General features: G+C 54.1%; 3 protein-coding genes across 5 annotated transcripts in view; 2 read left to right on the plus strand and 1 right to left on the minus strand.

Moving 5' to 3' along the window:
• CHIR-B6 (immunoglobulin-like receptor CHIR-B6) overlaps window positions 1-18,633 on the minus strand; it is a gene marked incomplete in the record, with an annotated part of 141,313 nt that overhangs the window by 118,073 nt on the left and 4,607 nt on the right. For 2 of the 3 annotated variants that reach the window (NM_001398082.1, NM_001318406.3), the window contains 1 exon segment: window positions 1,452-1,483. In NM_001398082.1, the coding sequence (NP_001385011.1) occupies window positions 1,452-1,482 (31 nt within the window). 3 annotated transcript variants of the gene reach the window in all.
• Window positions 3,127-7,388, plus strand: LOC107049618 (free fatty acid receptor 2-like). Its single transcript, XM_046904788.1, is given in 4 exon segments — window positions 3,127-4,861; window positions 6,054-6,924; window positions 6,926-7,291; window positions 7,293-7,388. Coding segments are annotated over 3 exon segments (1,320 nt in total). The 5' UTR covers window positions 3,127-4,861; window positions 6,054-6,066.
• LOC107049909 (leukocyte immunoglobulin-like receptor subfamily A member 2) lies at window positions 14,328-15,833 on the plus strand. Its single transcript, XM_040653990.1, has 4 exons — window positions 14,328-14,349; window positions 14,558-14,854; window positions 15,238-15,549; window positions 15,672-15,833. Exons 1-4 carry the CDS (start codon window positions 14,328-14,330, stop codon window positions 15,830-15,832), a joined length of 792 nt encoding a protein of 263 aa, XP_040509924.1. The 3' UTR covers window position 15,833.

The raw sequence follows: 18,633 nt of genomic DNA on the forward strand, positions 1-18,633 counted from the left end.
GGAAGCAGGTAACTCTTGGGTGGATTCATAGTGGATCAGTAAAGGATGGACACAGATGCACAAGATGACTGGGACTAGATAATTTATAGGGTCTGGAAGGGGAGGCAGGGGATACATGATGGATTTATAGGTGATGGAATGGGGTTAAAGAACACCTGGGGGAATCGATAGGCAATGTATAGTGGATCCAAAGGTACACCTGGTGGATTCTACAGAAGAATGGAAGGAGAGGAAGAGAAAGACGGGGGAGATGTGTAGGGGATGTACAGGAGATCCAAACCATTAAATCCCTTCCCCACCCAGACTCTCATCTCTCCGTATCCAGAGGCTGCGGGCATCGATGACAAAGAAGACGCCGAGGCCAAAGATGAGGACAGCAGCGCAGCCCCTCACCACTGCCACCACCAGGTTCCCACGGGACACCAACTCAACACCTGTGGGGTACAGGTACTTGGGTGTGTTCATCCCCAGCATCACCTCCATGGGGAAGGGATGTGATGACACTGCCACCCATGGGTGGCACTGGAGATAAACACATGGGGGGCAGGTACCTACCTGGGGGTGCAGCTGTGGGTGTCACCTCCAGCGTTACACTGTCCCCAAGGGGTGAGGACAGAAAGGGGTAGTTCTTGGGGCGATAGGAACACCTGTAGATGCCACTGTCAGCTGGGGTCACCCCAAAGAGGGTGAAGGAGACTGCGCCAACATCATCTGGGACCAGGCGCTGGATAGGAGCTGAGCGTCCATCCTTGTGCAGGAGAAAGGCGGCCCCATAGTCCTTGTTCCAGCAGCGGATGGTGACATTGGTCCCTGTCCTCACACGTTCCTCGGGGTGAAGGGAGATATGAGGTGGGGGGAAATTGCGATCTGCATGAGGGAGTGGATAGCAATGGGACATGGTCCTGTTGAGAACTCACAGAGCTGTCCACTGTCCCAGTGTTCTCACCTGTCAGCACCAGCTCCACAGGGTCACTCTTCATTGACACCTCGACTGATTCAGACACCCGGTACTGACACCAATAACGACCTGCGTGTTCCCGCTTTGTGCTAACAAAGAAGAACTCAGCCGTGTTCTGCTCCTTCTTCTTCCCCTTGTTGTACGACCAAGCTCCTTCCTGGTACAGCCAGACCCAGGCAGCCAGCCGGGGCAGGTGGCACCGCAGGGTGAAAGTGTCCCCCAGGGACACCCCCTGGCTGGGGTGCAGTGACAGGGAGGGTCGGGGCACTAGGACAGGGGACAGCAGTCAGCCTTGTCCCTGCACACCTTCCTCAGCCCCTCTGCTGGCCTCCTGACCACAGTTTCCTCCCTCTGTCCCCATTCTCCCCCTGTCCCCATACTCACGTTGCACTGCGCTGCTCGCTCCCACCAGCCACCAACCTGCAAGGGACACGGTCCTGGTCCCACACAGGGCCACCAACCCCCGTGGCACCACGTCCCCATGGTCACTCACCGAGGATGAGGGCCACCTCCATTGGTGCCATGTGGCAGGAGCAGCTTGGGGACAGCGAATCTGCAGAAGGGGCAGGGAGTGGTTGGAGAGCTGCTGTCAGTTCCCCTTTTTGGTCAGGATGTTGTGATGTCACCTCCTGATATGGCAATCATAGCCCAAATGGGAAGTGGCACTATGGGGTCCCCAGCAATGTGGTACAGATGCAGTGGTGCAAATAGTCCCCGCTGGTTTGTTCTTTGCAGTTTGTCATCACAGTTTGTCACATACTGTCCTCAGTGCTCTGCCAGCACGTCACCCTGCACGTTGTCCCCCAATGGGATGCCAAACATGAGACACGTGGCCCCAATGGGCTGTCCCACATGGGATGTCACACAAGGTCCCCAACACGTCCAGCCAGCCGTCACCACGCACTTGGGGTACCGCACTCTGTCATCCCTACTTCTGCCACCCCCACTGGGGACAGCAGCAGGAGCCAGTGGGGACACAGTGAGACGCACCCAAACGTGGGGCACGCTATGGGGACACAGAAGTGTATGGGGCACACATGTGGTCCTGACATCGGTCACGTGCTATGGACATGTGTGTGCAGTGCTGGCACACACGTAGTGCCAACACGGGAACTGCATGCTAAGGACACAGATGTGCGTTATTGTGTGCGTGTTTTGGTGTGCATTTATAATGCCACACATAAAGGCTATGACTTAGGGCTATTAGGGTTAGAAATAGAGGTTAGGGTTAGGGTTTATGTTTGATTGAGGGTTAGGGATAGAGTTAGAGTTAGGGTGATGTTTAGGATGAGGATTAGGGTTAGATCATTAGGGTTAGGGTGAGTATTAAGGTGAGGGTTAGGGTTAGGGATAGGGTTAGGGTTAGTGTTAGGATTAGGGTTTGGGTTTGGGGTCAGGTTAGGGTTAGGGTTACAGTTAATAGTATGGTTAGGGTTAGGGTAGGGTTAGGATTAGGGTTAGTAGTAGGGTTAGGGTTAGGTTTAGGGTTACGGTTAATAGTATGGTTAGGGTTAGGGTTAGTATTTGGGTTAGGGTTAGCATTAGGGTTACGGTTAATAGTATGGTTAGGGTTAATATTTGGGTTAGGGTTAGGGTTAGTAGTTGGGTTAGGGTTAGTAGTAGCGTTAGAATCATAGAATCATGAAGGTTGGAAAAGAGCTCTGTGAGCTCCAAGTCCAACCCTAGTTCACCCCAACATTCTCACTGAGCACGTCCTTCAATGCCACATCTCCATGGGTAGGGTTAGGCTTAGGCTTAGGGTTATGATTATGGTTATGGTTTTGGTTATGGTTATGGTTAGTGATAGGGTTAGGGTTAGGGGTTGGGTTATGGTTGTGGTAGGGTTAGGTTTAAGGTTAGGGTTACTGTAAGGTTAAAGTTAGGTTTAAGGTTAGTGTTAGGGTTATGGTTTTGACTGGGGTTACAGCTATGGTTATGGTTACAGTTATGGTTATGGTTACGGTTATGGTTATGGTTATGGTAAATGTTAGGGTTGGGGTAGGGTTATGGTTGTGGTAGGGGTAAGGTTAGGGTTAGGGTTATTCTTACTGTAAGGGTAGGGTTAGGTTCAGGGTAAGGGTCATGTTTAGGGTTATGTTTAGGATTAGAGTTAGTGTAACTGTAAAGGTAGGGTTAGGTTTAGGGTTAGTATTAGGGTTAGGGTAAGGGTTATGGTTATGGTTAGGGTCAGTGTTAGTATTAGGGTTAGTATTAGTGTTAGGTTTAGGCTTAGGTTTAGTGTTAGGTCATTAGTATTTGGGTTGGGGTTTTTGTTAGATTTAAGGTTTATGTGAACGTGAAGACCAGCTTTTGTTTTATCGTTAGGATAAGGTTTAAGTTTAAGTTTATGGTTAGTTTGACGTTTACATTTAGTGTTAGTATTGGAGTTAAGCTTTGTGTTAGTTTTAGGGTGAAGTTTAGGGTTTCTATTATTGGTTAGGGTTAGGGTGCGAGTCAACGTTACGGCTATTATTTAGGATTAGGTCAAAAGGGTTCGGGTCCATGTGGTCTGTGGGATGTTTAAAGGCTTTAGAGGTGTGCAGAGGCTTAGATTTGGCGTTTGTATGGATATGACATCGGGTGTTGCCATGCGTGGTGTCTGGGAGTGTCACCACTCAGTTCGGGACTTTCCCTGGGACAGAGTACTGTGTGTGTGGTGGGAGCCCCACGATGGAGCTTGGGCTTTCCCATGGGGTATTCAGTGGGCTTTTAGGGCATGGAGGTCTGGGGGGTGTAGTCCGGGTGTTTGTGTGGCACCACCCCCAGCAGCCACCGCCCTGGGGATGAGATGTGGTAACACTGCCACCCATTGGTGATATGGGGGACACACACATGGGGGATCAGAGCTACGCGGGGGCACAGGTGTGGATGTTACCTTCGGTGTCACGTTGTCCCTAAGGAGTGAGGACACAAAGGGGTAACCCCAGGGTCTGTAGGGGCAAATATAGGTGCCAGCATCAGCCGGGGTCACCCCAAAGAGGAGGAAGGCGGCTGTGCTCACACCATTGTGGTCCTCATGCTGGACAGGGTTCCTGCACTACCAGTGCCCGTGGCACCGCGTCCCCATTGTCACTCACTGAGAATGGGGGCCACCGCCATTGGTGCCACGAGGCAGGAGCAGCTTGGGGACAAGTAAATCGCAGGCATTACTTTTGGAGTGACCCCCATCCGAGCAGCCCGAGGCACTCCATGGCACTCAGCGCAGCCTGGGGTTGGGAGCACATGGGATCGTGCTGTGGGGCTTTGCAGCCATGGGGCGGGACGAAGGCGGTTTGTAGGTGGTGGTGGGTCCTTCCTGGGGTGACCCATGTGGCAGGGGCCTGGGGGCCCATATGTGGTCGTTGGGTCTCCAAATCTATGAGGCAAGATGTGGGGCTCGGCTTTGTCAGAGAAGGGGGTGGCTGTGGGGCCCCAAATCTCTGTGATGCGCTATAGGGAAGGGTTTTGGAGGTCCACAGGTCATCGTGGATGATGACAGCGACAATAACAATGACAAACAAATCTATGGTGTAAGATATGGGGAAGGTGGTTGTGGTCTTCAAGTCTATGGGGTGAGCTATGGGTCAGGGTGTTGAAGACCCATGAGTGTTCGCTGTGTTTCCAAATCTATGAGGTGCTCTATTGAGAAGTGTTCTGGACATCCACGGAAGGTTGTGGGGCCTCCAAAGCAGTGGGGCAACCTATGGGGCAGGTGTTCTCCCCACGTATTCCCCTCAAATTTTCCCCTTACCCTCAAGTAGTAACTCCTCTTCCCCACGGGGTTTCCCTACCCCATAACAAAGGACAAAGGGCTTCTGTGGGGGGAGGGAGCATCCCCCACCTGTGGCCCCACCCCTGGGAGTGTCCCTCATAATCTGTGGGATAACACACAGTGCCCCACAGACACAGGGGTGAGCAGTGGAGGTGAGCGCATGGGGAGATTCTAGGGGGCTGTGGGATGTGGGGCATTCATGGCAATGGCAATGGGGAGGGATGGAGAGTCATGGGGTTATTGGGAGGGATATGGGGTCATGGAGCTATGGGGTGGGATGTGGGGCTATGGGGGTATGGGTCTGGGGATATGAGATCATGGTGCAGTGTAAATTTGTATGGGGCCATGAGGTACTATGCGGGGTTATGGGGCAGCATATAGGGCAAGAGACTGCTATGAAGCTATGGTCTGGGATGTCATAGGGGTCATAGGGCTATAGGGCAGGATATGGGGTTTTGGGGTATAGGGGGGGTGTAAGAAGGGTATGAGGTTTTGTTGAGTTATGGGGTGTGGGGAGTTATGGGAAAGCTGTGGGGTTTGGGGGCGGTTATGGTGTTTTGGATGGGGAGGCTCAGTGCCCTGCCCCTTCTCTGCCCCCATCTCTGAGCAGGAAATGCAGAAATTAATCAAATTAAAAACAAATGAGGGCAGCACTGCCCAATGGGTGTGGAGGAAGCCGAGGGGCCTCACCCCATAAACCCATGGCTCCACATCATGTCCTGTAACCACATCACCCCATGTTCCCGCCCCACAGCCCCATGATTCCATATTCCACCCCCATGGCTCTGTGCCCCAAAGTCCCGCAGCCTTTCCTCCCTCCATCCTCATCCTTATCACTTTGGAAGCGGTACGAGGTCATATCCTGCACCGTGATCCCATATCATACCCCATAACCTCAAATCTCGCCCCATGTCCTGTCCCATAGATCCGTATCCTGCTCCATAGATTTATGTCCCACAGCTCTGGAGCCTTCCTCCTGCCATACTCATCCTCATATCTTTGGGAGTACTAGGACTACATATACCTTCCCACAACCCCATATCACACGCCATAGGCCCATATCTCACCCCACTGCCCCATATCCTGCCCCATATCTCGACATCCAATCTCATATCTTCATTTTCTGTCCCATAGCCCTATGAACCCATAAATCAACATATTGCCCCACAGCCCCATTTTTGCCCCATATCCTGCCTCATAGCCCCATGACTCCACAGTCCAACACATAGCTCTGCTATCACCCCTTAGCTCATCCTATAGCCCCAGTTTGATACCATGTCCCTTTCCATAACACCAGTATGACCCCCTAGCCTGCCCTACAGCTCTGTGCCCTTTGTCCCACAGCCTTCCTCTCGCCATGCTCGTCCTCACCATCTACGCGCTGACCTTCGCCGTGGGTCTTCCTGCCAACGTCTTCACCTTCCTCACTCTCCTCATCAAAATCCGGTGTCACCGTCCTCATCCCCACCTCACCGCTGCCGACCTCCTCCTCCTCCACCTCACCACCGCCGACCTTCTCCTCCTCCTCTTCCTCCCCTTCAAGATGGCTGAGGCAGCTGCCAAGATGCTGTGGCCCTTCCCCACAGTGCTCTGCCCCATAGCAAACTTCTGCTTCTACTCCAGCATCTACCTCAGCACTCTCTTTATGGCTGCCCTCAGTGTGGAGCGCTACTTTGGGGTCGTGTTCCCGCACCGCTACAACCGGCGCCGGAGGTTATGGCAGACGATGGCCGCCAGCGCTGTCCTTTCAGTGATGGCATTGTCCCATTGTTCCATCGTTTTTGTGGCAGAATATCACAGGGAGTTTGGTGTCAATGGGTCTGAGGCTGATGGGAAAGGCGGTTTGGGGGTGAATGGGATCAAGACCTGGGGATCCGTGATGGAGAACCCCAGTCATGTTGACCCCACTGGGCTGAAGATGGGCATCTCCCATTGCTTTGGAGTCACTGGGTTTGACCGTGGGGGATTTGGGTTGACCAAACCTGATGGTGCTGACACCAATGTCCCCAACACCTCCACTGCTGACATCACCATCCCCAGTGGCTCGAAGATCCCCGGTGCCGACAACTACAGGATCTCCAGCCCCAATGCTTTCCTCAACATCTCCAGCCGCAAATCCTCTGCCTGCACAACCCCAAACACACCCCACATCCCCACCACCACCCCGTGGACTTTCCAGAATGCCTCTGAGACTCAGCGCCACCGGGGCTACCAGCTGCTACGATGACTTCTCCCAAGCCCAGCTGCGCTTTGTCCTTCCGCTGCGCCTTGAGCTCTTCCTCGTCCTCTTCCTCATCCCCTTTGCCATCACCATGTTCTGCTACATCCGCCTCATCCGTGCCCTCCTCACTCGACCCCACATCCCGCTGCAGAAGAAGTACCGCACTGTGGGGCTGGCTGTGGTCACCATGGTCAACTTTGGGATCTGCTTTGGACCCTACAACATCTCGCATGTGGTGGGCTTTGTGCAGCAGCGCAGCCCTGAGTGGAGGCCCTACGCTCTGCTCCTCACCACCCTCAGCGCTGCGCTCGACCCCTTCATCTTCTATTTCTCCTCCAGTGCAGTGCGGAGGGCGGTCAGTGGGGATGGTGGGAGCAATTCGGGGCACAATGTGTGGGTTTTGGGGTTGGTGTTGGCAGAGGACAATGAGCCCCAACCTGGAGGAGGTTATGGGGTAAACGAGGTTGTGATTGGAGTGGGTTTTATGGGGTAGGAGGTCAGAAATGGGGATGGGTCCAGATTCCTTGTGGTCAGCGTGGTCCCGCAGACGTGTCCAATGTTTGTGGGTCAACCAATTCTTGGTCAGTGTATCATTGTCCCATGGGGTTGGGGTCAGCATGGAAACATGGTAGAGATCAGTGGGGTCAATGAGATCCCATCGATGTGACCAGTGTGGTCAATGCAGAATCGTGAGTGTGACTTAATGTTGTCCCCGATGTCCAATGGGGTTGGGATCAATGTGGACCAAAGGATCAATGTGGACCCAGCGTTGCTTCATCCCCACTGTCCCCAATTCCTTCCATGTCCCCCATGTCTGCAGTGCTCTCAATATCCAGCAATGTCTGCAGTTCCTCCAATGTCCCCAGTGCCCTCAGTGCCCTCAGTGCCCCCAGTGCCCCCAGTATTCCCAGTGTCCTGACAGCTGGCAATAACTTCAGGGCCATCAGCACTTCATGGAGATCCCTCAGCACATGGACACTCTCTCCAGGGAAGGCGGCTGTTTCCAGATCAGAGGATATCTGCAGCCACAATGCAGAGTCCCAGCAGCCCACCGCCATCAGGATGTGTCCTGTACCTTGTAGGGCTGATCAGAGGTGCCATAACAAAGCAGAAGTGCTGATTAAAACCTATTCAGCAGCCATGTATTTGTCTGAGAGTTCCTGGTCTCGTGGCAGTGACAGCCTGGCACAGCAGTTGGAGCAGCAGTTGGTGTGGGCAGGGCGAGCAGAAGGGCAGAGCATCGCTCCCCACTGCGGAGATCAGCTCACCCATCAGCTGCCTCCCAAACAACACATCTGGATGCGGTCTCTACGAGGCTGAAAGCTCTTCCCAAAATCAATGCATGTCTCCAAAGTGTGTCCACCCCAGAACGTGCCCATGCAGGTCTGCAGCAGCTGGAAGTACCTGAGCCTGCACCCAGGTCATTGCCTAGGGCAAGGTGGTCAGCTCCACGCCTCCAGACCCCCTTCAGACAGAAGGAGAGAAGGGTGGCTGTCATAATGGACTCCTTCCTGAGGGGAACAGAGGCTCTGACACATCAGCCAGACTCTACCTGTAGGGAAGTGTGCTGCCCTCCTGGGGCCCTGCTCAGGGACATCACCAGGACACTCCCTGCTCCGGTTCACCCCTCTGGCTGTTCTCCCTTACTGATGGGTCAGGCCGGCAGTGCTGCAGTCACTGAGAGAAGGCTGAGGGCCATGCAAAGGGTGTTCAGGGCACTGGGGTGGTCAGTGGGCAGAGTGGGAGTACAGGTGAGTTCTCCTCTGTCCCCTCAGTGGCAGTGAGGGATACTGAGAGGGTTGGGAGAACTCATCTGATAAATGCGTGGCTGAGAGGTCGGTGCCACAGCAGGAATTCTGTCTTTTCTGACCACGGGGCGGTGTACTCTGTGCTGGGCTGATGGCTGCAGGTGGATCCCAGCTGTGTGAAGGGGGAAGCAGATCTCAGACCAGGAGCTGTTGGGGCTCACTGAGAGGGCTTTAAACTGGCAGCCTTTTGTGGACAGCATGAGACACTGAGGGGTGACAGTCTGTGGGGCGCTCCAACTGGGGATGTGTGCAGTGCTCTGTGTGTGTTACCACTGGATGCCCTCAGTACCACCACCCACTTGGGGACCACAAATACCACATGAGGAGACGACATCACAGCATGCTGTCCACAAGAGGAACAGACAGCAGCTCTTTGGTCACTTCTTTTCTCTGCTGCAGACTCACTGTCCCCAAGCTGCTCCTGCCTCATGGCACCAGTGGAGGTGGCCCTCATCCTCGGTGAGTGACAATGGGGACGTGGTGCCACTGGAATTGGTGGCCCTGTGTGGGACCAGGACCGTGTCCCTTGCAGGTCGGTGGCTGGTGGCTGCGAGCAGGGCACAGCAACGTGAGTATGGGGAGAATGGTGACGGAGGGAGCGTAGCGAGGGCAGGGTGCCAGCAGAGGGGTCCAGGAAGGTGTGCTAGGGACAAGGCTGACTGCTGTCCCCTGTCCTAGTGCCCCGACCCTCCCTGTCGCTGCACCCCAGCCAGGGGGTGTCCCTGGGAGACACTGTCACCCAGCGCTGCCACCTGCCCTAGCCAGCTGCCTGGGTCCGACTCTATCGGTACCAAAATCCAGCATACATCGAGCTGAAGGATAAGGTGCAGCGCATGGCTGAGTTCTCCCTGGCTGGCATAAAGCAATTTGATGCTGTGACATATCAGTGCCAGTACCAGGGGTTGGAGCCTGCAGGGACATCGGAGAAGAGTGACCCTGTGGAGCTGGTGGTGACAGGTGAGGGCACTGGGGAAAGCAGATGGCCCTGGGCTGTTCCCACAGGGCTCTGTTCCATCTCTGTTACCTCTCTGTGCTCAGATCACAGGTATCCCCCACCTGGCATTTCCCTGAGCCCCAAAGAACATGTGAAGATGGGGACCAATGTCACCATCTGCTGCTGGAACAAGAAGTATGGGGCCTCCTTCCTCCTGCACAAGGGAGGGCACTCAGCTCCAGTCCAGCGCCAAAAGCCCAGTGGTGGAGGCACAGCCACCTTCACCCTCTTTGGGGTGAACCCAGCTGACCCTGGATCCTATAGGTGCTCCTACCGTGTGGGGGTCTCCTACCTTTTATTATCATCCCTTGGGGATAATGTGTACCCTGGAGGTGATTTCCCTGACCTGCACCCCCAGGTAGGTCTGAGTCCCCCCATTTAGGTGTCCCTGGTGTCACTCATTTCTGGCAGTGTCATCTGCATCCCATCCTCACTGTGGTGATGGGGACATGCACACTCCTGCACTCCACAGGTGATGAGAGGAGGTCCCGTGGGAACCTGGTGGAGCAGTGGTGAGGGTCTTCACTGCTGCCCTCATCTTTCGCCTGGGCCTCTACTTCGTCACTGATGCCTGCAGCCTCTGCATGTGAAGAGATGACAGCCCTGGTGGGGAAGACAACTGAATCATTTTGACACCCAACTTGAGCACCTTTAGATCCCCCCAAGTATGTTCTGCTTCCTCTTTGATAGCTTTATATCAGCCAGTCTTCCTCACATACCACTTTCAATCCCCTATACATCCCTCCAGCTGTGTCCTTCCTCATCTTCCATCCCCTATCGGTGGATAATCCCCTGAACTTTCCCCTGCCTCCTTTTCCATGTGCTCCTGATCCCCGTTATGCTCTTTGGTGTCCTCTATATACCCCATCCCGGTCCCCTCTCCATTCTGACGAAGGGCTCCTCCCAGGAAGGCTGAGTCCATTCAGTTCTGGGACAGTGCCTGAGTCAGGGAATTCCTAAACAAAACCTGTCCCTTGGAGCTCCCTCAAACCCCACCATGAAACCCAAACCCTGGCCATGTGGACACCAAGGCACTCCCAACCTCATATCCCCTTACCCCAGCTTTATGTGCTATCCCAAATCCCCATGGGAATCCCAAAAATTACATTGTGAGAATTTGAGATTGAATCTCCCAGCCCCAAGTGCCCTCCCAGCTCTACACACTGAAAGGGCAACCCCAAAGTTGAGCATATCAGACCCATGCAGACTGCAGCCAGCACAAAGCCACAGGGAATCCCCAGACATCCTGCACAGCCCCAAGATCCCATGGGCATCCCCAAGTCATAGTGGAATCCTCAAATGCCATGCATACTGACACCCAATATCTCACCGATGGAGTCCCCAGATCTAAGTCTCCCCAGATCCCAAAGCCCGAAACACCCCTCAGGAATTGTACGCACCTTCAAACCATAAGGAAACACCCCAAAACGCTCTTGGAACCCCAAAACTAAGCCCCCCTTGATTCCCAAGCCTGTTACCTGGTCTTTGCCACCAGAATCCCAAATGCCCCAAATCTAACGTCCCCAGATCCTCACCAGTGTACCCCACACACTTCACAATGCCTCCAAATCCCTACATGCTCTATTCTAACCCCAGAATCCTTCCTTGTACTCCTCACTATCTCTCAACACCCACTGGGACCACAAATCCTTCCCAGGTTGTAGCATTGGTCAGAGAGTGGTGGGCAGCTGTGCTGAGTGCCACTAAGTTAATGAGCATATAAATGCTGTTATTGTTACTAGTTCTTTTTCTCTTCCTTTCTTGCCTGAGTAAATCGTTTTTATCTCAACCAATGAGTTTTGTCTTTTTCTGTCTGATTCTCTTAGCAACACACCAAGAGAGGGGTTCAGTGATTGCAGGGCTGTGTGGTGCTGAGCTGCTGCCGGGTGACAGCACCGCAGTCCTTGTGGTGCCCAACGTGGGGCCCGAAGGGTGCAGATCCCCACAGCTGTGAGCAGAGCGTGTTCCAACACAACTGCTCTCAGCGGTACAGCAGCCTCAGAGCTGCTGCTCACAGCGCTGAGCTGTTCCTTCCCTCTGGGCCATCCCAGCTCTCAGGGCTCTTTCCTTCCCTGCGCTGGCGCTGCTTCTCCTCTCGGAGGGCTGTCCTGCAATTCTGCATGCTTCTACCCTTCTTGTCCAGTGATCTTTTTTTTCCTGGATATTTCAGCAGTGTTTTTGTTCCTTACTGCTTCCCCAGCAGCTCAAGCACTTCTTTGCCTGACGTGCCCACTGAACCCAGAGGTGAATTTCCATCTCAAGAGGCGCAACCTATGGCACCTACCAACTTGTGCTAAAGGGAAAGGCTGCAGCATGTGTGTATCTATACCCAAAATTGGAAATTAGAAGAAGCAAAGCGCAGATAAGAAGCCCAGCGAGTGCTGTTTCCTGTAAGATATGTTTCCGGATGCAGATACCGGCAGGTCAGTACAAAACAAGAAGTGGCCCTGGGGTTTGTCATTTTGGGGACAGTCTTGTGAACTTGTGATCTATGGACGGGGAAAATAGCAGCGTGGATTTCAGGCGTTCTGCCAGTGGTGCTGTCACCTGCCCCAGCCGGCTGCCTGGGTTGAGCTCTACCAGGATGGACTTTTGAGATCCTACAAGGACATGGACAAGCATCAGGTCATGGCTGAGTTCTCCTTGGTTTGTGTAAAGCTGGAAGATGCAATGAAGTATTGGTGCCAGTACCGGGTTTTGGAGCCACCGGGAGTATCAGAGAAGAGTGTCCCCATCGAATTGGTGGTGGTGCAAGACAAGGCTCTTGCCAGAACAACAGAGGCTGCAAAGCACGAGATGCCGTGAGATAACCGGACAGCCTTTGTGGGACCACCAATGGCACTGCTTCACCTCAAGAATCTTTCTGGTACAAACACATTCTGACCAATGTGGCATTGTGAACTCACTTCTTTATAACCTTATGATGCTGCAGCTGCCAACCAGCAGACACAAAGGGATGCCCAGAGAAGCTGCATTTCTTGCTGTCTCCTTTTGGCCAGGTGGAGACTTCAACCACTGGATGAGCGCTCTCATCCCCCCTTCTGCTCCAGCACTGCAGCTCCCCAAAATGGACCACGATTGCTTTTCTCCCTCCATCTCTCTCTCTTACGTTCCTTCTCTGCTTCTCTCCATTTCCTCTCTTTCTTTCGTTTTCTCTCTCCCTCATTTACATCCCGGTCATCTTTACTCTTCTCCTGCAGCAGCCATAACCTCAATTTCCCTGGAGGTAGCAGAGAAGGCAATAACACCAGTGCCAAAGTATCCTTTCTCTGTATTGCGCATTCATTGTTACTTATTGTAAGTCCCCTAATTTCAGTGCAGGGCAGTTGACTGGCTGATTGTGGACAGTTCAATAAATGGTCTTCTGTTGTTCCTCTGAGTCACTGTCTGACTCTGTTGCCTTGGAGAGCCCAGGCAAGCACAGACTGCCCTACTGGGGCACTGTGCAGAGAGTGTGGCATATGCTTGGGGACACCATGCCAGGGGACACACTCAGTCCTTTGGGACAGTGTGTGACACCCCGGGGTGCAGAGCGTGTGGGGCACCTCAACAGTCACAGTGTGCAGAGTGCACCTCTCCAGTTGTCCCAACCCAGAGGGACCCCACGGTGCAACCACCCCTATGGGCTAATATTGCCGCATCAGGAGGTGACATCTCATCATCCTGACTCCAGGAGGAAATGACAGCAGCTGTCTGGCCACTCTCTGTCCCCACGGCAGTCTCGATATCCCCAGTCTGCACTTCTTCCTCATCTGCCCCAGAGGAACTTCTCGTTGCTCAGGTATCCCTCAGGCCTTCCCAGTCCTGCCCAGAAATGCACCCACCGTGCCTCGGGCAAACAGAACTCTTGGCAATCCATCCCAACATCACATCACCAGTCCTGTGGGACCCCAGATGTGTCCCCAGCCACCCCAAGGCCTCAATGAGTCCATGTTCCTAACCACACGCGTGTGTGTTGCAACACAACTGCTCTCAGCGGTACAGCAGCGTCAGAGCTGCTGCTCACAGCTCTGAGCTGTTCCTTCACTCTGACTCTGCTGTCCTGGAGAACCCAGGAAAGCACGGACTGCCCTACTGGGGCACTGCGCAGATTCAGTGCCCTCAGTGTGTGCCCTCCCCATTTGTGTGGGTGTCACAGTGTCCCCCGCCGGTCTGTACTGATCCCTGAGGGCATGACAGAGGAAAGCACAGAGAACAGAGTGTGGTACCCAAACTGCATGGTGACAGCTGGCTGGACGTGCTGGGGATCACAAGTGACCTCCCATGTGGAACACGCCATTGAAGCCACATGTTCTCTGCTGGGCAACCCACGGAGGACACCACTCAAGGCCACGTGATGGCAGAACTTTGGGGAGTGTGGGACACTCAGGGGATGACCGCCTGCATGGAACACCACAACAGAGGCTGTGTGCAGTGATCTGAGTGTTTGACCCTATCTGGGACCCAGCACTGTCACCACAGATGGGGGAAATCTATCATGAGGATGTGACATCATGGCATCCTGTCCCCAGGGGGAAATGAGATTGCCTCTCTGGCCACTCCCTGTCCCCACTGCAGTCTCACTGTCCCCACGCTGCTCCTGCCTCATGGCACCAATGGTGGTGGCCCTCATTCTCGGTGAGTGACAATGGGGATGTGGTGCCACGGGGGTTGGTGGCCCTGTGTGGGACCAGGACTGTGTCCCTTGCAGGCTGGTGGCTGGTGGCAGCAAGCAGGGCACAGCAACGTGAGTATGGGGACTGGGGGAGAATGGGGACTGAGGGAGGGGAGTGTGGTCAGGGGGTCAGCAGAAGGGCCCAGGAGGATGTGCAGGGACAAAGCTGACTGCTGACCCCTGTCCTAGTGCCCCGACCCTCCCTGTCACTGCACTCCAGCCAGGGGGTGTCCCTGGGGGACACTGTCACCCTGCGCTGCCACCTGCCCCGGCTGGCTGCCTGGGTCTGGCTGTACCAGGAAGGAGGTAGGACACACAACAAGTACAAGGACAAGGAGCTGGATGCTGTTGAGTTCTCTTTCGGTAACACAAGTTGGAAACATGCGGGGACGTATCGGTGCCAGTACCATGTGTCTGAGCCACTGGGGACTTCAGAGAAGAGCGATCCTGTGGAGCTGGTGCTGACAGGTGAGGACACTGGGGACCGAGGTTGGCCCTGAGCTGTCCCCACTGGGCCATGTCTCATTGCTGCCTGCTCTGTCACGGAGTTGTCTAGATCAGTCTATGCCTGTGACAGGAGGGCAGTAGGCCCGAGAGCCCCCGGGCTCCCAAAAATTGGAAGGGAAGAGGGAAAGGGGTGGGGCAACGGGAGCTGGGCTCAGAGAAGGGAAAGGAAAAAAAATACCTCTGGAATATGCAGTTCTTCTCTTTTGAGAAGCAGGTAGCTGGAATGTTGTCTAGCCACAGAAACTGGAGTATTAACCCTTTAATTACCAGGGCTGTACATGCTGTTATGATGCAGAATACCAATAGTAAAATTACAAAACCATGACACTGCCCTCTGCACACAGATCACAGTTTTCGTCCACCCAACATTTTGCTGAGATCTGAGGAACCTGTGGTGTTGGGGAGTAACGTCACCATCTGGTGCTGGAGACAGAGTTATGGGGGCACCATCTGCCTGCACAAGGATGGGCGCTCGGTCCCTATCCGGTGCCAGCACACTAATTGGGCTGGCATGGCCACCTTCACACTCTCTGGGGTAACTCAAGCCGACACCGGCACCTATAGGTGCTCCTACCGACCTGAGGGCCGCCACCTTCTGTCCTCACCTCTTGGGGAGAAAGTGGCACTGGAAATGACACCCACACCTGCACACCCAGGTAGACCAAATCCCCGCATTTGCACCTCCCTCAACTCACCCATGCGCGGCAGTGTCACCGCATCCTGTCCCCGTGTAGGTGGTGGCCAGGGATGACAACATGCAAACTCCTGCACCCCACAGGTGCTGCAGGACCACCTCATGGGAACCTGGTGGTGGCAGTGGTGAGGGGCTGCGCTGCCGCCCTCGTCTTCTTCCTCGGCCTCTTCTTTGTCCTCGATGCCCGCAGTCTCTGGATACAAAGAGATAGGAGCCCTGGAGCTGAACAGGTTCAATGGCTTTGAAACTCTACAGAGACCCTTTTGATCCCCGCATGTGTACTCTGCCTCCATGTTGACACCATATCCACCTCCCTACCTCTCCCACCTTTGTTTCAATCTCCTATAGCTTGCCCTTCCTCATCTTCCATCCCCTATAGGTGGAGAAATCCACAAGCCCAATGTCCCGACTCCACTTCCATGCACTGTCGATACCCCTCATGCTCCCTGCTCCATTCACTGTCTCCATGACCTTCACTCTGCTCCCCTCCTTGTTTTGATGCTGGTGGTGCCCCCACAGAAAGACAGAGGCCATGCAGTTCCAGGGCAGTGCCAGGGTCCGGGGAACCCAAATCCCAGCAAGTGCCTTATGCATCCCCAAAACCTCACCAGCCACCCCAAACCCTCTCCATGGGGACCACAAGGGACTCCCAGCCTCATATGGCCTACCAGAGCATTATATACATCCCAAATCCAGCCCACGAGAATCCAAACATATACATCACAGGGTCCACAGATCTAAACCCCCAGGCCCCTTCCCAACCCTACACACCCTCAGTCCCTACCGGCACCCCCAAAACTGAGCATATCAGACCCATGCAGACTGCAGCCAGCACAAAGCCCCAGTGGAATCCCCAGACCTCCTGGACAGCCCTCAGATCCCATGGACACCCCCAAACCGTAGTGCCACCTCCAAATGCCATGCATAGGGACTCCCAATATCTGACTTACGGACCCCTGAGCTCAAAGCCTCCCCAGACCCCAAGTCCTGAATGCCACTCAGAACTCACAGGTGCACTCAAACCATGAGACACTGCAAAACCACACTTGGGCCCCAAAGCTAAGCCAGCCCAGACTCCCAGAACCACCCTCCCTGTGACTCTGTCTTAGCCAATCAGAACTCCAAATGTCCCAAATCTAACATCCCCAGATTCTCACCAGTGTGCCCCATATCCTTTGTAATGCCATCTAATCCTTACATATTCTACTCTAACTCCAGATTCCTTCTTTATTGCCCTCAGCTCCCTAATGACCCACTGGGACCCTTAAATCCTTCCCAGGTTTTGGCATCGGTTGGAGGGTGGTGAGCAGCTGTGTTGAGCACCACTTCCTTTGTCTGCATGTACATATTCTTAGCATTACTGTTATTTCTCTCTTCCTTTTCTGCCTGAGTAAATACATTTTATCTCAACAAAAGAGTTTTGCCTTTTTTTCTCTTCTGAGGGCAGTCAGTGATTGCAGGGCTGTGTGGTGCTGAGCTGCTGCCGGGTGACAGCACCGCAGTCCTTGTGGTGCCCAACGTGGGGCCCGAAGGGTGCAGATCCCCACAGCTGTGAGCAGAGCGTGTTCCAACACAACTGCTCTCAGCAGTACAGCAGCCTCAGAGCTGCTGCTCACAGCGCTGAGCTGTTCCTTCCCTCTGGGCCATCACAGCTCTCAGGGCTGTTTCCTTCCCTGCGCTGGCGCTGCTTCTCCTCTCCAAGGGCTGCCCTGCAATTCTGGATGCTTCTGCCCGTTGGCCTGCAGCGTGTGCTCATGGCACAGCGGCCATGGATGCAATGTGCTCCTTGTGCTCAGCAGTGCCATCGCTCTCACACTGCAGGAACCTCACCGCGGGAAATCCTCACACGGGCACTCTCTGCTCCACACAAGTGCAGTGGAACAACAAAACCCATTTTTTGACAGGTTTTCTTTGCTTGCTACCTCTCAAACATTTGCAAGACAAGGCTCTTGCCAGAACAACAGAGGCTGCAAAGCACGAGATGCCGTGAGATAACCGGACAGCCCTTGTGTGTCACCAATGGCACTGCTTCACCACAAGCACCTTTCTGGTACAGACACATTTCTGACCAACGTGGCATTGTGAACTCACTTCTTTACATCCTTGAGATGCTGCAGCTGCCCACCAGCAGACACAGAGGGATGCCCAGAGAAGCTGCATTTCTTGCTGTCTCCTTTTGGCCAGGTGGAGACTTCAACCATGGGATGGGCGCTCTCATCCCCCCTTCTGCTCCAGCACTGCAGCTCCTCAAAATGGACCACGATTGCTTTTCTCCCTCCATCTCTCTCTCTTAAGTTCCTTCTCTGCTTCTCTTCTTTTCCTCTCTTTCTTTCATTTTCTCTCTCTCCCTCATTTACATCCCGGTCATCTTTACTCTTCTCCTGCAGCAGCCATAACCTCAATTTCCCCGGAGGTAGCAGAGAAGGCAATAACACCAGTGCCAAAGTATCCTTTCTCTGTATTGCTCATTCATTGTTTCTTATTGTAAGTCCCCTAATTTCAGTGCAGGGCAGTTGATTGGCTGAAGGTGGACAGTTCAATAAATGGTCTTCTGTTGTTCCTCTGAGTCACTGTCTGACTCTGTTGCCCTGGAGAGCTCAGGCAAGCACAGACTGCCCAATTGGGCAGTTGCGGGGACACCATGCCAGGGGACACCATGCCAGGGGACACACTCACAGCCCTTTGGGACAGTGTGTGACAGCCCAGGGTTGAGAGCGTGTGGGGCACCTCAACACTCACAGTGTGCAGTGTGCACCTCTCCACTTGTCCCACCCCAGAGGGACCCCCCAATGCAACCATCCAGATGGGCTAATATCGCCTCATCAGGAGGTGACATCACATCATCCTGACTAAAAAGGGGAACTGACAGCAGCTCTCCAGTCACTCCCTGTCCCCACTGCAGTCTCGCTGTCCCCAGGCTGCTCCTGCCTCATGGCACCAATGGCAGTGGCTCTGTGAGAGGTAGATTGTGTTTTTGCAGTGGAAATTTCCAGTATTTCTGTACGTAGCCCAGGATAAGTTGCCTTTCCCAAAGAAAGTTGCTGAA

Source organism: Gallus gallus, chromosome 31 (genome assembly GCF_016699485.2).
Source record: "Gallus gallus isolate bGalGal1 chromosome 31, bGalGal1.mat.broiler.GRCg7b, whole genome shotgun sequence".
Classification (NCBI taxonomy): domain Eukaryota; kingdom Metazoa; phylum Chordata; class Aves; order Galliformes; family Phasianidae; genus Gallus; species Gallus gallus.